The sequence below is a fragment of the Haliotis cracherodii genome, unplaced genomic scaffold, assembly GCF_022045235.1.
Source record: "Haliotis cracherodii isolate W230 unplaced genomic scaffold, xgHalCrac1.p SCAF_5, whole genome shotgun sequence".
Lineage (NCBI taxonomy): Eukaryota > Metazoa > Mollusca > Gastropoda > Lepetellida > Haliotidae > Haliotis > Haliotis cracherodii.
The window spans coordinates 22,426,062-22,444,745 of NW_027266308.1; the positions used below are offsets into that span (position 1 = coordinate 22,426,062).

The 18,684-nt window shown below is 39.4% G+C and overlaps 2 protein-coding genes across 2 annotated transcripts; both read left to right on the forward strand.

The window, feature by feature from the left end:
• Nucleotides 1–3,826: 3,826 nt before the first annotated feature.
• On the forward strand, nucleotides 3,827–7,842 carry LOC139444233 (proton-coupled folate transporter-like). The gene is made up of 4 exons (XM_071225156.1): nucleotides 3,827–4,983; nucleotides 5,310–5,393; nucleotides 5,812–5,968; nucleotides 6,965–7,842. The coding sequence occupies exons 1-4, from the start codon at nucleotides 3,855–3,857 to the stop codon at nucleotides 7,230–7,232; spliced, it is 1,638 nt and encodes a 545-aa protein (XP_071081257.1). The 5' UTR covers nucleotides 3,827–3,854; the 3' UTR covers nucleotides 7,233–7,842.
• A 2,567-nt stretch (nucleotides 7,843–10,409) lies between these two features.
• Nucleotides 10,410–17,654, forward strand: LOC139444235 (lysosomal proton-coupled steroid conjugate and bile acid symporter SLC46A3-like). Its single transcript, XM_071225158.1, has 4 exons — nucleotides 10,410–11,686; nucleotides 12,043–12,126; nucleotides 16,172–16,328; nucleotides 16,960–17,654. The coding sequence occupies exons 1-4, from the start codon at nucleotides 10,543–10,545 to the stop codon at nucleotides 17,186–17,188; spliced, it is 1,614 nt and encodes a 537-aa protein (XP_071081259.1). The 5' UTR covers nucleotides 10,410–10,542; the 3' UTR covers nucleotides 17,189–17,654.
• The last annotated feature ends 1,030 nt before the right edge of the window (nucleotides 17,655–18,684 follow it).

Genomic DNA, 18,684 nt, shown 5'->3' on the forward strand with positions numbered 1-18,684 from the left:
ACATCACAAATGGTGTAATGGATCTAACCATTGTGTCACAAATGGTATAATGGGTATAACCCGCACATCACAAATGGTATATTATATATAACCTTCAATTTACAAATGGTATAATGGAGATAACCATCGCGTCCCAAATACACTTTCACGAACATAAGCTCCACGTCATATATATATATATATATATATTTAGGAAGCCGGATGATGAATTACAAAACAAACGTATTCATGCATGGTCGCTGTCCGGTAAATGGAACACAACAGTGTGTATTTTGCATTGTTGGTAATTGAAATTCACTGTCCTTTCCGATTTACAGATAAATGAATCATTTTATGCGGCAAATTAGTATCACAATCAATGCCCCTTTCAAGCTGACCATCAATTAGTAATATGAGGCGTTTTGTATAATTACCTCTCAATTTAAAACTCAAATATCAAACTTAAACGAAACCCTGCTGAAAAGTACGTTTGAGTGAGTGGGGTGAAATTTAACGTCGCATTTGATAGGCATGTTCACAGTATTCATGTTTGTATGTATGTATGTATGTATGTATGTATGTATGTATGTATGTATGTATGTATGTATGTATGTATGTATGCATGCATGCATGCATGCATGCATGCATGCATGCATGCATGCATGGATGGATGTGTGTGTGTGTGTGTGTGTGTGTGTGTGTGTGTGTGTGTGTGTGTGTGTGTGTGTGTGTGTCTGTTTATATCAATCTGAAATGAAATAAGATAGCATATGGCAATATGTAAGTTATGTTTAAATGCAGTTACTGTAGTACGTTGCCTTGCTGCAGTACCACACGAACGAACTACTCCCAATGGATAAAATAAAAATTACAACATTAAGTTGCAGAGGTTTAAATTATAAGGTAAAGCGAAAATAAGCATTTTACTAAAGGTATGGAAGAACAAATTTACAAAGACTGGCAATGCAAGAAATGTTATTTTCGTTCATTTAAAAGTAATTCCATAGGGGTAGCCTTTTAATGTTCCAAGTACTTATATTTTAACCTTGATGATTTGAAAAGTGACGATGATGGAAATATGATCACAATAGAACCTACGACAGATGCATACACATTGGCTATTATCAATATATACGGTCCAAATATTGACGGAAATAGCTTTTATGATAAACTAGATATGCTGATACGCGCACTAAACAGTGTCCACGTTGTGGTATGTGAAGTATGAAATGTGGTCCAGAATTATTTTATCCATACTTATTATTACAAAGACAACAATAATCAAACGGCAAGGGAGAGAATAACGCAGCTAAAAGATGAACTAGATTTAGTAGATCCATGGCGGTATAGATACCCAAATGTTAGACGACATACATGGCGACAGCCAACACCATTAAAACAAGCTAGGCCCAACTATTTTCTGATATCTCATTTTATGATCTCTTCGATTACGGATGCGACAATAGACGCAAGTTTTAAATCCGACCATTCGCCAATATGTACCTGTAAGTAATTTAATCTCACAGAATTACAGCATGGAAAGTGGTTTTGGAAATTCAACAATTCTCCCTTGAAAGATACTGGCTATGTATGTCAACATGGTAAAACAGACTATCCCTGAAACTGTTACTCAACACGAAAACACATATGATAACACGAATGAATTTAGTATTCGGGTGTTTTTCAAAACCCTCAGTCTAGTATTAATGATTAGAGGAGAAACCATAAAATATTCATCCCATAAAAAATCGAGAAAGAGAAAAAAAAGTATCTTGCTTAACCAGAAATATGGATGAAATAAGACAAAGAATGGACGAGGATTGCAACCACCAAACCAAAACTAATGCAAGGAAACGAAGTATTAAACGAAAAAAATGAATAAATCAATAAGATAAAACATCAAGGCCTTGTGATAAGTGCTGAAGCTATATGGACTGAAAAGGGAGAAATACCCACAAACTATTTTCTTGGTCTAGATTCACGGAATTTTCTAAACAAATCATTTGTAAGATTAGAAAGCAGTAAAGGAATTGTTATTGAAAAACAACATGGAATTAAAGAAGAAGTTAAAAGCTTTTACTTCAAATTATATACGAAACAAAATTTTACTGATATTTACCTGGAAAACGTGCTCACAGAACATGATGTCCGCAAATTAAGCAAAATAAGTTCAGCAGCTTTGCAAGGCGAATTAAAATATGGCAAAGAACAGCCTGCTATAAAATGTTTAGAGAATGACAAGAGCTCAGGTCCCGATGGCTTCACTGCTGAATTATTATTTTTTCTGGATCGCTTCTCAAATTGACTTTATTATCATTCAAGATAATGATATACTTACAGAAGGCATTTGGTATAATAACAACACATAGATTGGCGAAAAGGGTTTTTCACGCAAAGAATGGTATAACCATGGTATCGAATGAATGACCTAATCGATGATAAGGGGAAACTACTCACTTTCTCATATATACGGGCATTGTTAATCCTATAAAACAATATTTTCTGAAAGGCAACATACAATTTCAAACTACCTAACCTAACCCTACCCACATATATACAACAACTCTTGAAACATTCCACAGGAACTCAATATTACTATGAACTGTCACTGAGTGCAGAATGCAAAAAAAACTAAACACTGGGCAAAATGGGACTAATGATTGGCCACACAACAATGTAACTCACTTTAGGTCTACACAAGATACAAGTTTGCAAAGGTTCCAATACAGAATACTACACCACATCTTACCGATTAATAATGTATAGTCAAAAAATAGGATATGTAGATAGCAGTAGTTGTAGATAGTTGCATCCAAGACATAGAAACAATGATCCAATCAACATTATCATTATACATTACATTGTATACAAATTTGATTTTTCAAAGTAAGTTTCACAAAACTATGCCACCATTCTCAACTTTCCAGGATGAAAAAAAACAATAATCGCTAAATGTCCCTCTTTAATAGATTGTAAATTAGATTCCTTTTATATGTTCTGATCGTCATGTCATGTTTTATTTCGTTAGACTAAAAAAACACGTTTCCACTCTGGTGCTGCTCAACATGTTCTGAGATAGATGTTATTCATATCACCCGCAGGTCATTTTTATTTGTTTTCCTGTAAAATGTTGATAAATGCAACAAACGAAATTAAACATATAAGAAGTAGCTGACACCCTATGATTTGACTGACAAAGTGTCCAAAGTGACGTAAAACCAAACTCACACACGTCATTGTTTGGGCTTGTTGATATCCGCACAACGAAATACATGACTTGGTTCAGTGGCACACACATCCCCAACTAAATACTGATAACACCACTCAGTTATCTAGATGTGTCACAGATTCCGGACACCCGTACAAACCTCAAAATTAAAACTCCTCGAGTATTCCCGTCTGCTTTTGATCCTAAGTCACCTTGACACCACATATGGCATGGCATGCCCTCAAATAGGAATTACATCATTAAAATAAGCTGTTTTGTATGCGACATTGTCTTTTTCCTTGACCCGGCAATACTGTCGGTGGAAACGTATAACTGTAATGTGCTAGTAGCACGTCGCATTTTAGAAGATATTGAGAAACAGGCGTTGCTAAATCACACACAGTCCTCGTTACGTCTTGAGTGTGTCACGCTAAAAGGTCACATGCTATATTTATCACAAGGGATCGCTAACATGTGTAGGAAGGTTCACAATTTGGTCTCTGTATCTAAATGGGTTATCTATAACCATGGCAGTACACGGATTATTGTTATAAAATTAGGTTATAATAGGTTATATTATACAGCAATGTCCACGTGATGTTATATCATGTGACGAAATTGATGTTGATATCACAGGTAGTGAAGCGAGCACTCCACAACATACAACATGGAAACAGAACCGCTCCTGCAAAAGGTGGAGGACACTCCTGAATCTGGAGTAAAGAAATCTCAGATCAAGAATCTCTTGTTTGGCAATATGATTTTATTCATATTAACACTAGGGGCATCGATGTACTCGCCAGTGATGAGCCAATATCTCTACAAACGGGTGACGGAGGACGTGTTTAGTAACCACACGGTGGCGGGGAAGGGCCCGATGAATCACACATGTTACCTGAACACATCCAACCCAGACTACATCCTTCAGGAGAAGGCACAGCAGATCGCAGCAGCCAAACAAATGCAGTTTACAATCATGAAAAGCAGTCTAGCCATCATCACTAACATCATGCTTGGTTCCTATTCGGACTCGATTGGTCGCAAGCTCCTCTTTGCTGCACCTCTGACTGGCCACTGTTTAAGATTTGGATTTACAGCAGTCATTATCTACTGGAAGTTGGATATCAATTGGTTTTTTATATCAGAAGGGATAGACGGCCTAACAGGGGGCTACTATGCTATGTTGCTTGCATCGTACGCCTATGCTGCTGACAATACTCCGGCGACAGGTGCTCGAACCATGGGCATAGCCTTCGTGGAGTTCTTTCAGAACATAGGATCTGCTGCCTCATCAACAGCAGCTGGCTTCTTCATCCAAGACGTGAACTTCTTCTACCCAACACTAACTGCCACACTCATCGTTCTCGTAGACATTATCCTGGTGGTGACACTGCTGCCCGAGAGAAGGGGGGTTAAAAGAGCGAAGAACAGTTGGATTACACCTCTTGAAGGATGTCGACGAGTGTTCGGATTTTATGTTTTGGAGGGCAGTAAACGGAAGCGAATATGTTTCATATTAGCTATCTTGATATTCGTTTTCACTGCCTTGCCAGGCGTGGGGGCGTCTAATATTGACACACTATTCAAACTGAACCTTCCGTTTTGCTGGACCCCTGAGAAAATAGGTTACTATAGTACAATAAGCTCTGTGGCACAACAGGTGATCGGTGTCCCGTTGACGCGACTGTTACAGTGTTGCTGTATTGATGAGGTGATAGGAGTGATCGGTTCTCTGGCGATAGGTGCAGCAGACAGCCTACAGTCCATTGCAAGCACAGACTGGATGATGTATGGACGTAAGTACATAGGGAAGTATGAACGATCATTTTACATTTCCGGGAATTTGTGATGGTAACGAATTGAAATATAATCCGTTTTCCCTTTTGGTACTTAATAAATTATGGATGACAATTAAGTTTTCGATCACATGTGCTGAAAAAAAAGAAAAGAGTCATTTGTCTCGTAATAGCCAAAATGACGGTTCATTATTTGTGAAAATATTCATTCAAATTGGCTTTTAATATTGATATAGCATTTGGGCTATGACACATTTAAATGCTCTTTTTTAGATTTATTAAGTTATGTGTGATTTATAACACTGTTCATATTATTGTTCTTCCAGTTGCCAGCATCAAAACCCCTGCTGCCACGTTGTTCCCAATTGTTCGCTCGATCTTGTCCCGGTTGGCTCCAGCTAACAAACAAGGTCAGACTGTGTCTATCGAGGATGTACTGAATATATCATAAGTATATCATGTCAATGAAATACCTTCACTCACAGCCTGTGATACAACGGATGACTCTACGCAGGCAAAATAAGTGGCTTTCTGTTGTTCAGTCTACATACAGGCCAAAGACATAATAACCACAAAAATGGGATAGGTCCTCAGCTCTTTATTGCTTAATTTGTTTTTATTAAGAGGTATCTAAATTGGATCGGCTTGTCAGACTCGGTGTCTTTGCGGATTGCAAGTCATCGTACCCTCACAACTGTTTATGCCTTCAGTCACTGGTCTGCCTAACAATTGCCACAATGTTAGAGCTGGGATATTGCTGACTGCAGTGTAAACAAACGTAGTTTTAAAGAATACACATCTACGTACATTGCTGTACTATTGTTGCAGGTTCCCTCTTCGCCAGTATAGCGGTGGTGGAGACGATGTGCTCGTTGGTGGGGACTCCTATCTTCAGCAGCATATATCAGGACACGGTGGTGGTGTGGAGAGGGATGGTCTTCATCTTCTTGGGAGGCACACATGTTGTCAGTGCCATTGTTCTTGGGTGAGTATTTAATATACTTTTCCCCTCTATATTCACAATCCATGACCGTCTTAAATCAATTTTGTCAGCTAATGATTGATCGAGGATTGCTGCGCAGTTTTGATAATACTCCTACCCGTGGCAATTCCGGGTTGGAATAGGTCGCCAGTAAAATATGCTGACCATAAGAGGCCACACAATGGATTGGATTGTCAGGCACACTGATGTGGTTCATTTTCGTGTCATCGAACCCCGACGGCGTGGAAAGTCGCTCATAATATCAATCACTGGATTGTCTGGTCAGACTTCACAGGCCGCCGTCATACTGCTTGAATATTTCAAAACAACAAACAAACAATATAGATGTGCACGAGCATGGACTAAAGTGTCAAACTCCCTTGCTATGAATTTAGTTGAAGTACACGTATGTCCATTGCGCCCCTATCCTGATTGTAAACTTGTAACCGAGAAGTGAATAAGTAAATTCAAACGCAGGGCCCGGTTTAGGTATTATCATTGTTCAGGAGAGATTATCACATTAAACTTTTAGTTAATTATAGCACAACCCATACTCACAGAGAAACTGTCCCCAGTGAATGAATGTTTTAGGTTCCACTAATGATCATTTTACAAACAGTGCGGAACATAAAGTTGGTTGGTTGGTTTGTTGTTTAACGCCGCACTCAGCAATATTCCAGCTATATGACGGCGGTCATATAAATAATCGAGTCTGTACCAGACAGTCCAGTGTTTAATATCATGAGCATTGATCCACGCAATTGGGATCGATGACATGCAACAAGTCAGCGAGCCGGACCACCCGATCCCGTTTTGTCGCCTTTTTCGACAAACATAGTCACATTTTACGGCATGCATGGGTTTACCGAAGACTTACTCGTAAAGACCTATATATAATAGTAATTATAGTAATAGTAAACTGAACTTTTTATCACTGAAATCTGTTCCACGTGGGTTATCCTAGAAGGATGCAATTATCACGCCTATTCTTTTTTTCAGGATCTATATATTCGTGTCAAAACCGATCAGACAAAACGGCGATGTTCCGCAGGCTTCGCGCGATCGCGATGTTCAACAGGTTCAACCAGGTGTTCCACATGTTCAGCACGTGGTCACAGTGCACAAAGGGACACAGACAGACATAACCGGAGATCCAACAATGCACGAGCATGCGCGGTCGGTGGCAGGCCAGGAGGTGGCAGAGATCACCCAGGCTAGCATACACGTACACGTTCAGTCGGCGTATGGCAAAGAGGATGGACACTAAATTAAAACAGCCAACTAGTTGATGTTCATTTTCACGACGCCGGTAACAGGCTTGCCTTTGTCAAGAGTTGAAATGATCCCCTTAGGCCATTGCACTTGAATGACAGACGCTATATACATATATATTATCCCAAAGTGCTTTCATTATATGTGTGTTATGCACGCTGCATGTGAGTTTTTTTATTGCTCACGTCATAAAGTTCCGATGAATGACTATTCAATTATCTCACGATGCTCTGTGGGGATTTGGGGGCAGACTAGATCCCCAGTATATCTTGCTTGTGGTAAAATGAAACTGTTGTGTGTCGAACATGGCTTGACCGCTGGGTTTGACGCTCGTGGTTTGACCTACTACAGTATACAGGTCGCCGGGCTATAGCTGCATATTGTTGACGGTCGGGATATGCATATGTCAGTCACGTACTCACTGCTAGTTCTACAAATGGTAGATGACCTTAATGTGATTTAGGTGCCGCTGAATACATTAATTCTAACCCATCATGAGTATTCCGGAGAAGGATAGTCCCCAGCATTCAATGCTTGTCGTGTGTGCTGACAGATTGTAAGGGACGCGATGATCAGGCTGTGTGGTGTTTAATGCAAATGTTTTATTTTTTAAATAAAGGTGTATATGTATTTTACTTTTCTTATTCACTTTGTGGAATTGTGTTTTCTGGCTTCGATATGTCGAATTTCTATTGCCTCAGATTGCTATGGGGACCAGAACACTGATGCTAGGAAACGAAATCTAACCCTTGGGAAAACAAACTGCCATTACAACTAAACACCCAAAACAATACATCTGGGTATTACGTTCAGTCTCCTTCGGACATTATTTCGTCTATGTTGTGTATCACGTACTGTAACAGTTTCAGGCTTTAGTTGATTTATTGGACGCTAAGTAGTTTTTGACCATGAAATGAAATATTTATCTATAAACACAATATCGTGTGTAGTTTTCATGATAACGTCAAGACACTATCATAGACATAATAGTAAAAGATCGTAACACAGTTGGTCACAACACGACTTGTATATTTAAGATCTAGACCCAAACTGACATTTCTACAATCTCGTCACTTCCACACAACCTAACCATACATCCATCAATATGTACAAAACATGCGATCACTTACCATTTCATACCAGTTACTTGACACATTAGAATTCCCCAACTCACTGACAGTGTTCACATTCGTTCTCTTTTCAGGTAACTAGAGTTATCTCTCTTAGACTGTAAGTGTCTGTCGCTTTCACAATGGACTCGACTTTCAGGTTTAAGTACGTTGGTTTGTCGGTCAAGTTCTCCTGGTCATTTTCTTGTTAAATTCAATTTGAATGTAATATATGAGGGAAAAATCTATCTCAAAATGTAAAACACCTCCCCACCTCTTTGTACAAAAATTTAAGTAAATGAGAGTGTTGATAGAACATCAATATATTTTGTATGTTGCTTTATTTATTTCGGTCGCTGTAGCGGTTATCTGTATGAAGGAAAACCATATAAATTTGCGTACAACTTTTACTGACGAATACATTTCGAGAAGTCGATGTATATAGCACATTAAAAATGGATTTAGATATAGATACCTCATGTGTCTCAATGTCGTTCTTTTATTGAGTTACACAACCATCTGTCAATTAGGCTTTTATCAGGGAAAATATAGACGTAATAACTGCGTCCTCCTTCATATTTTGCAGCTTGGATATACAGGAGAAATACGTCAAGGAAATGGTATATTGTGTAGATACCGTTCCCGTCACAAATAACATTTAGTGGCTTATATCCTTCACGTCACAAATAATATATGGATATTTTGTTCCGTCACAAATGGAGTTTAACGATTATATCCTTCACGTCGCAAATAGTGTAATGGATATAACTTTAACGTCACAAATAGGGTAACAATTGATATATAACTTTCCCGTCACAAATGGTACAGTTGATATATCACTTTCACGTCACATATAGTACAATGGGTATTTTGTAACGTCAATAACAAGGTATAATGAATATATCCTTCGCGTCGCAAATAGTATACTGGATATAACTTTCACGTCACAAATAGAGCATCATGGATATATGACCTTCACGTGACAACTGGTACAAGGGATATTTTCTTGAAGTCACAAATGGGGCATAATTATTGAATATATCCTTCGCGTCGCAAATAGTATAATGGATATAACTTTCACATCACAAACAGGGTACAATGGATATATGCCTGTCACGGCACACATTGTGAAATGGATATTTTCTTGACTTCAATAACAGGGTATAATGAATATATACTTCACGTCGCAAATAAGGTAAATAAGTTGTCCGCGTTACGCCTTGAAACGTGTCTTCATATATCCACGACTGTAGGTGACATTTTACATTTCGTTTCGAATATCATTTTCTAAGCTTTTAAGGGACCGACCATTTGATATTCTGGAGGGGGTGGGAGTTCGTATCGAATATTAGATATTTTATTTTTTTCAGCTACAGCTACAAAACCAGATATTGTTTTATTTGCAACTCTGGCCATGAATTTCTTTTCAACAGTTTGAAGTATAATAATATTTTTTTTTTGGAATTTTCTGGGACAATTTTTGTTTGCGATAAAAACCCAGACCCACACACCCCGACCCGTACCCCAACCACAACCCCATGAGAATATCAAATTGTCGGTCCCGAAGAACTGCTAGCATACAATTACATACTTTCACACTAATCAATCATGTGTCACCGTGGGCGATTCATTTTTGTGTGAATTTCTTTATATGTACTTCTTGTACACTCGTGAATAGTGTGACGTAAAATATATATACATCATACAGTTTATGTCCACTTGAGAATTTGTGACGTGAAGCTTATGGACTCCATTATACAATTTGTGACGTGAAGTTGATATCCATTATGTAATTAACGATGTGACGTTTATGTCAATTATGCAATTTGTGACGAAAAGGTTATGTTAATTTGATTTTTTTATTGATATACGTATCTATGCTTACACTGCTAACAACACTCCTCCCAAGAAAACTAGGACTATAGCAATATATGTATATCATTGTGGATGTTTACAGATATGATAAGCACATCGGGGTTATCAGTTATCTGTAAATCAAAGTACACACACAGCATAACGCTCTATACACCTTTTACATGAACACAGCCTAGCCACTTGGACGCCGTCCTCTATACCTTGTGTGTTAAGTTGCTGTATACGGTGATGACGTGGGTGTTCATCGTCGTTGCATGTACTTGCGACCCCATCTTCAGTGGGGCCCCGGGCTAACGAACACCCTCCCACACAACCTTTAACATGAGTGTATATGACAAGCAGACCCGTGGCCGGGGCACGGAGACGTTCCCATTGCTGCCCAAGCCTGGAGGTCAAAGCCTTAACATTCGGAATCTCGTCATAGGAAACGTCGTGGTATGTCTATATTTCATAGCAACTAATTTCCATAATCCTACAATGGACCAGTATTTATACAGACGGATGACAGAAAAGGTGTTTGGAAATGAAACTCACCATGACTCTGTTAATCAAACCTGCTATGTAAACAAGTCAGATAAACATTACCTTCTTCAGGAGAAGGCTCAGCAAATGGCATCAAGGGCACAAATGTATTTCACAGTGGCCCGGGGTATATTTGCAGTTCTGAATATCGTATTCGTTGGAGCCTATTCTGATTTTATTGGTCGGAAAGTGATGTTTGTTGTGGCCATGACAGGTTGTATAGTGAGATACTGTACACTGACCGCCATCATCTACTGGGAACTGGACTTCAACTACTACTTCATTGGGGAGATAATCTCCGGTATAACGGGTTACGACTACTCCTTCCTCCTTGCGAGCTATGCCTACACCGCCGACAACACTCCTCCCAAGAAAACCAGGACTATAGCAATAGCCGTTCTTGAAACAACTCTGAGTCTTGCGAATGCTGCTTCCCAAACGGCAAGTGGATTCTTCATCCAGCGAACTGGATTCCTCTACCCTTCGTTCACCTCGGTCATATTGATGTTACTGGCGGTCGTGTTTGTTCTTGTGTGTGTCACGGAGACTCTGCCGCGATCAGAAGTGCAACAGAAAGAGTGTATTGGTCCCCGCAAAGGCATCAAAAGAATTGTTGGATTTTATCTATTTGATGACACCAAACAGACCCGTCTCCTGTTTATATTAGCTTTGGTGACGTACCTGTTCTTCATCTTGCCTTCGAGTGGTGTATCCAACACTGGAACGCTGTATGTGCTGAACAAACCATTCTGCTGGACTCCTGAAACGATTGGGTATTATACAATGGCGGGGACTGCGCTGAAGCAGGTGTTTGGTGTGCCGCTCATTAAGTTCCTCCAACACTGTATCAGTGATGAGATCATTGGAATAGCCAGCTCTTTCGTGATGGTGGCAGCGTATACTCTCCGTGGGCTGGCGTACACAGACTGGATGATGTATGGGGGTAAGATGCAGGAGAAACATCATCACATGATAATGGATGAACAATCTTTTAAAACAAATTCCCCAAATGTAAATCCAACTTGATTTGGGGCAAAGTAGATCACTAGAGTCGTCTTATATCATGCTCATGTGATCATAATATGTGAGCGTGTGTTTAATCGCTGCTCATTCTATCAAACACTAGAATCCAAGATTTATCTTCGATTCACCAGGCCGACGTGTAATGGCTAAGATATCGCTGACTTTGACATAAAACCAACATTCACTCACTGACCTCAAATGCATACCTTAATAAGGAAAACCTCATACTGGTAACATAATGTTAATGTGGTTGTGATAAAGAATTTTTTAAATCAGTTGCAGGACTGGAGGCTTTCACGTTTGCGATTTCCCCGACGGTTCGAGCCATCATGTCCAGAATGTCACCAAAAGACAGACAAGGTATTAATCATCAAAAGTACTGAAATACAACATTGTTAAGTATGTCTATCTTCGAATTCTATCAAAGATATGGTATTGTGAAGAGGCATCAGCATATTCAAATACCTAACAAGTACCCATACCATACCCCCAATGCTTATCAGAAGAACCTTCTTAAGTGGGGATTCAGTTGTTACAGTAACCTTATTGACCCTGACTAAGGTCACGTGGATCGCATTATTGGCATAAACTACTTGATTGTAAAGCTATTCACATGCCGCAGTGATAAAGCAAGGATATTGCTGACTTCGGGGCAAATCAACTTTCACTAAACGTACATGTACTTGGACATGTATGTAAAATCATAGGAAATGTTGTTTTTTTATTTGATGTTAATGTCACTGATACTTAGCCACAACTAGAGTCTTTGATACAATTATTTGTTTGATTTGTGCTTTCTTGGTTTTTTGTCTTGTGACAGGTTCTCTCTTCACGTGTCTGATGCTGATAGGGAGAGTGCTTACATATTCATGTCTTGTGACAGGTTCTCTCTTCACCTGTCTGATGCTGATAGGGAGAGTGCTTACATGTTCATATCTTGTGACAGCTCTCTCTTCACCTGTCTGATGCTGATAGGGAGAGTCCTTACATGTTCATGTCTTGTGACAGGTTCTCTCTTCACGTGTCTGATGCTGGTACGGAGAGTCCTTACATGTTCATGTCTTGTGACAGTTTCTCCCTTCATCTGTCTGATGCTGGTAGGGAGGGTCCTTACATGTTCATGTCTTGTGACATGTTCTCTCTTCACCTGTCTGATGCTGATAGGGAGAGTGCTTACATATTCATGTCTTGTGACAGGTTCTCTCTTCACCTGTCTGGTGCTGATAGGGAGAGTGCTTACATGGTCATGTCTTGTGACAGGTTCTCTCTTCACCTGTCTGATGCTGATAGGGAGAGTGCTTACATTTTCATGTCTTGTGACAGGTTCTCTCTTCACGTGTCTGATGCTGATAGGGAGAGTGCTTACATGGTCATGTCTTGTGACAGGTTCTCTCTTCACCTGTCTGATGCTGATAGGGAGAGTGCTTACATTTTCATGTCTTGTGACAGGTTCTCTCTTCACGTGTCTGATGCTGATAGGGAGAGTCCTTACATGTTCATATCTTGTGACAGGTTCTCTCTTCACCTGTCTGATGCTGATAGGGAGAGTGCTTACATTTTCATGTCTTGTGACAGGTTCTCTCTTCGTGTGTCTGATGCTGATAGGGAGAGTGCTTATATGTTCATGTCTTGTGACAGGTTCTCCCTTCACGTGTCTGATGCTGATACGGAGAGTGCTTACATATTCATGTCTTGTGACAGTTTCTCTCTTCACGTTTCTGATGCTGGTACGGAGAGTGCTTACATGGTCATATCTTCGGAAAGAGACGCCAAGCCGCAAAGACCTAGCACCACAGACATGGAAACTGATAACCCAGGTGTCCTCAATACATTGTTTCGCAATTATATCTCCCTGATACACACTGATACTTTTGATAACAATAACAAGTATAACAGTACATAACAGTATAACAGTCCAGATCCCTGATGGTTAATTCTGACTCTAACGCCGATAGACAAGGGCAACACTATGTTTGTTTATAAGCACTGAAAATAATACTTTCCTAACATTTCATATTTTCATCTTTATCCGATAGGACCCCTACGGATACCGTTTTCAATATGTCAGCTTTATTTAGCCAAAAACAATACTCATAAATGACAGGTTCTCACTTCTTGAATGGTTACATCATAGGACAGCTTCTATATAGGTTAAGTCTTCTGTCAGGTCCTCCCTTGGTTATATCTTCTGTCAGGTTCTCTCTTGGTTATATCTTCTGTCAAGTTCACTCTTGGTTATATATTCTGTCAGGTCCTCTCTTGGTTATATCTTCTGTCAGGTTCTCTCTTGGTTATATCTTCTGTCAAGTTCACTCTTGGTTATATATTCTGTCAGGTCCTCTCTTGGTTATATCTTCTGTCAGGTCCTCTCTTGCTTATATCTTCAGTCAGGTCCTCTCTTGGTTATATCTTCTGTCAGGATCTCTCTTGGTTATATCTTCTGTCAGATCCTCTCTTGGTTATATCTTCTGTCAAGTTCACTCTTGGTTATATATTCTGTCAGGCCCTCTCTTGGTTATATCTTCTGTCAGGTTCTCTCTTGGTCATATCTTCTGTCAGGTTCTTTCTTGGTTATATCTTCTGTCAGGTCCTCTCTTGGGTATATCTTCTGTCAGGTACTCTCTTGGGTATATCTTCTATCAGGTTCTATATTTGTTACATCTTCTGTCAGGTTCTTTCTTGGTTATATCTTCTGTCAGGTTCTCTCTTGGGTATATCTTCTGTCAGGTTCTCTCATGGGTATATCTTCTGTCAGATTCTTTCTTGGTTATATCTTCTGCCAGGTTCTCTCTTGGTTATATCTTCTGTCAGGTTCTCTCTTGGTAATATCTTCTGTCAGGTTCTCTCACGGTTATATCTTCAGTCAGGTTCTTTCTTGGTTATATATTCTGTCAGGTCCTCTCTTGGTTATATCTTCTGTCGTGTTCTCTTTTGGGTATATCTTCTGTCAGGTTCTCTCTTGGTTATATCATGTCAGGTTCTTTCTTAGTTATATCTTCTGTCAGGTTCTTTCTTGGTTATATCTTCTGTCAGGTTCTCTCTTGGGTATATCTTCTGTCAGGTTCTTTCTTGGTTATATATTCTGTCAGGTCCTCTCTTGGTTATATCTTCTGTCATGTTCACTCTTGGTCATATCTTCTGTCAGGTTCTTTCTTGGTTATATATTCTGTCAGGTCCTCTCTTGGTTATATCTTCTGTCATGTTCACTCTTGGTCATATCTTCTGTCAGGTTCTTTCTTGGTTATATCTTCTGTCAGGTCCTCTCTTGGTTATATCTTCAGTCAGGTCCTCTCTTGGTTATATCTTCTGTCAGGATCTCTCTTGGTTATATCTTCTGTCAGATCCTCTCTTGGTTATATCTTCTGTCAAGTTCACTCTTGGTTATATATTCTGTCAGGCCCTCTCTTGGTTATATCTTCTGTCAGGTTCTCTCTTGGTCATATCTTCTGTCAGGTTCTTTCTTGGTTATATCTTCTGTCAGGTCCTCTCTTGGGTATATCTTCTGTCAGGTACTCTCTTGGGTATATCTTCTATCAGGTTCTATATTTGTTACATCTTCTGTCAGGTTCTTTCTTGGTTATATCTTCTGTCAGGTTCTCTCTTGGGTATATCTTCTGTCAGGTTCTCTCATGGGTATATCTTCTGTCAGATTCTTTCTTGGTTATATCTTCTGCCAGGTTCTCTCTTGGTTATATCTTCTGTCAGGTTCTCTCTTGGTAATATCTTCTGTCAGGTTCTCTCACGGTTATATCTTCAGTCAGGTTCTTTCTTGGTTATATATTCTGTCAGGTCCTCTCTTGGTTATATCTTCTGTTGTGTTCTCTTTTGGGTATATCTTCTGTCAGGTTCTCTCTTGGTTATATCATCTGTTAGGTTCTTTCTTGGTTATATCTTCTGTCAGGTTCTTTCTTGGTTATATCTTCTGTCAGGTTCTCTCTTGGTTATATCTTCTGTCAGGTTCTTTCTTGGTTATATATTCTGTCAGGTCCTCTCTTGGTTATATCTTCTGTCATGTTCACTCTTGGTCATATCTTCTGTCAGGTTCTTTCTTGGTTATATCTTCTGTCAGGTTCTCTCTTGGTTATATCTTCTGTCAAGTTCACTCGTGGTTATATCTTCTGCCAGATCCTCTCTTGGTTATATCTTCTGTCAGGTTCTCTCTTGGTTATATCTTCTGTCAGGTCCTCTGTTGGTAATATCATCTGACAGGTTCTCTCTTGGTTTTATCTTCTGTCAAAGTCTCTCTTGGTTATATCATCTGTCAGGTTCTCTCTTGGTTATATCTTCTGTCAGGTTCACTCTTGGTTATATCTTTTGTCAGGTTCACTCTTGGTTTTATCTTCTGTCAGGTTCTCTCTTGGGTATATCTTCTGTCAGGTTCACTCTTGGTTTTATCTTCTGTCAGGTTCTCTCTTCACGAGTCTGATGCTGGTTCAGGCAGTGTGTACCCTGTTGGGAACCCCGGTGTTCAACTCCCTATACCAGGCCACTGTTGAGGTGATGCGAGGGAGTGTCTATCTCGTCATGGCTGGTCTACAACTGCTCTCTGTCACTGTGTTCATGTGCGTATACACCAAAGCACTGCCCAGCACCTGAACCCAATGTTAAAAAAGACTATTGCACAAGCTATAATGAACTAAGCCTTGAGGGTAATATACCACAGAAAAACAGATGAGGAACATAATAATCCTCTCCACATAAGTATAAGCGACAACACCCTTTCCATAATCATTAGAAATCCCTGCTGTCCATTCTACGATTCCAAACATTTTATAAGTACATGCATGTATGTGTTCATGAATCACTTTGCAGCATAATGACAGCAATTTCAGAACAGTTAATCAGGTGAACTCTGTCTATATACCGTATCGTTCTGTACAATGGACTCCAATGGACTCGCTGTATTATCACTATTTGATAGTTTATTCCCAAACCCATGCTCATCATATATAGCTAGAATCGTACAATCGACTCTGCCTTCAGAAGCTATTTCTTATGAATATGGAAAGGGTTTTGTCGCTCATATTAAGTATGTTGATATTGTTTTTTATGTACATACATCTACGACCTGGGTAATCGCTAATTAATAAATTGATATTGATAATAAAACTGATTAAGCAGACTGGAAATGTGGTCCTGCTTCATTTGCCTCATCAAACGTACTTGTCATGTGTTTGTCCATTATGATTTCAGAGTGTTCGCATGTCGGTCCCGTGGTGCTGAACACGGCATATATAATGAAGAAGAAGTGACGATACAGGACAGTGGCTCTCGGGCATATTCGTCACCGGGTCTGTCGGCGTCGTTTGAGAGGAGCGGTTCACACGTGCAGTCACGTGGCGATCTAATATCACAGCCAATCAGGAGCAGCGATCATTATATATGTTCCTACTCGTATTCTTCCCAGGATTCTCTGCCCTAACGTTGTTACAGAAAGACAGTGACTCTGATTTCGTTCATCCAAAAACAGATAAATGTGTTTTTTTGATGAAATCAATCAATACAAATACTGTTCGAAACGTACATGTATATTTATCATGCCATGTCAATTAAAAAGTCATTTGAGTGTACAGCCTCTCCGCATATTCAGCGTAAAACATGTACCAAGAGCCTGTAGCCTTTCAGTGTTGAGAACAAAAGGCATTGTGTCGTGATTTAGCCTTACATGCTGCAGATTTACATCATTAAAAGAATGGGAATTTGTAATTTTTTAAATTTAGATTCCCACAAAACATCACGAACGTTACTTGGCTGAAAACAGTCGCCGAAACACTGAACATGCGAAACACAACTATGACACTCGAATGAAATACATCACCATCTAATAACCATTTCTTGTGTGTTTTTTTCATTTTTAGACACCAATAAACATGGGTGTATACTTTCTTTTGCCCCACAGTTCAGATCGAGTTTATGTGTTTTACGTTTGATTAGATTCATCACAAATCAGTAATTTACAGGTTCAAGCTGTTTTCCTTTACGTTGTTAAGGGGGTTTCTCTTAAAGTGTGCAGTACTAGATGGAATAATAGATATGGAACTGTGGCTTTGTTGGCATAAGAAATCAAGCCAAAAAGGATCAATTTAAACTTACCCGGGATCTTGCTGACTTGGTTGACGCATTACACCGTATCCCGTTTCCTTTGATCGATGCTCATGATGTCAATCACTGGATTTCCTGTCCAGCAGCAATCTATACTACTACAGTGCTGCCACTGCTACATAAAAATAGTTCCAAGTCACTTACTAACAGAACAGCACAATGTGTTTATGGGCGGAATATCTGAAGCAGCAGTTCCATCATATATCACACTAAAACCCAATATCTAGATAAAGGCATAACAACTATGGCTTAGATTTATTAGATATGTGTAAGATACTTGGTTTCCATATAGTCAATGGAAGATTAAAATCAGGTATCATATGCAATTTGACTTATGTATCACATTCTGGATGCAGCATTGTTGACTATTTTATTATTTCTACTGATATTTTTACTAATACAATAGATGTGTCGGTTCTTCAGCAAACTGAGTCAGACCATTTGCCAATCCGATGTACTCTTCAGCCTGTCAACCCAATAAGAGGCTTGAAACTACTCATTTGTTAATAAATCATACAGTTGGATACAGACTCCCTGAAGATAAGATTACTTCGTATCAAAAATATTTATGCAGCACTGCGAGTTAAGGAATGTTTGAGTGAGTGAGTGAGTTAGGTTTAACGCCGCTTTCAACATTATTCCAGTTATATCGCGGCGTGTCAGCTTAATGTGGGAGGAAAGCCTGAAGTGATACAGGTCTCAGACGTTTACCACTTCGGCGAAACCCACGAGCACGAGTCCCCTTACACTTAGGACCAACATGCATGTGCCTTTTGCTACTTGTACCAGTGAGGCATTTTATTGGTTTTATAGTGC

Excerpts from the sequence above, each read along its gene's own strand:
- LOC139444233 (XM_071225156.1), top strand. The coding sequence starts at position 3,855 with ATGGAAACAGAACCGCTCCTGCAAAAGGTGGAGGACACTCCTGAATCT. Across the intron at positions 4,984-5,309 it reads AGACTGGATGATGTATGGAC|TTGCCAGCATCAAAACCCCT; the intron begins GTAAGTACATAG and ends TTGTTCTTCCAG. Across the intron at positions 5,969-6,964 it reads GTCAGTGCCATTGTTCTTGG|GATCTATATATTCGTGTCAA; the intron begins GTGAGTATTTAA and ends TCTTTTTTTCAG.
- LOC139444235 (XM_071225158.1), top strand. The coding sequence starts at position 10,543 with ATGAGTGTATATGACAAGCAGACCCGTGGCCGGGGCACGGAGACGTTC. Across the intron at positions 11,687-12,042 it reads AGACTGGATGATGTATGGGG|TTGCAGGACTGGAGGCTTTC; the intron begins GTAAGATGCAGG and ends TTTTTAAATCAG. Across the intron at positions 16,329-16,959 it reads CTCTCTGTCACTGTGTTCAT|AGTGTTCGCATGTCGGTCCC; the intron begins GTGCGTATACAC and ends TTATGATTTCAG.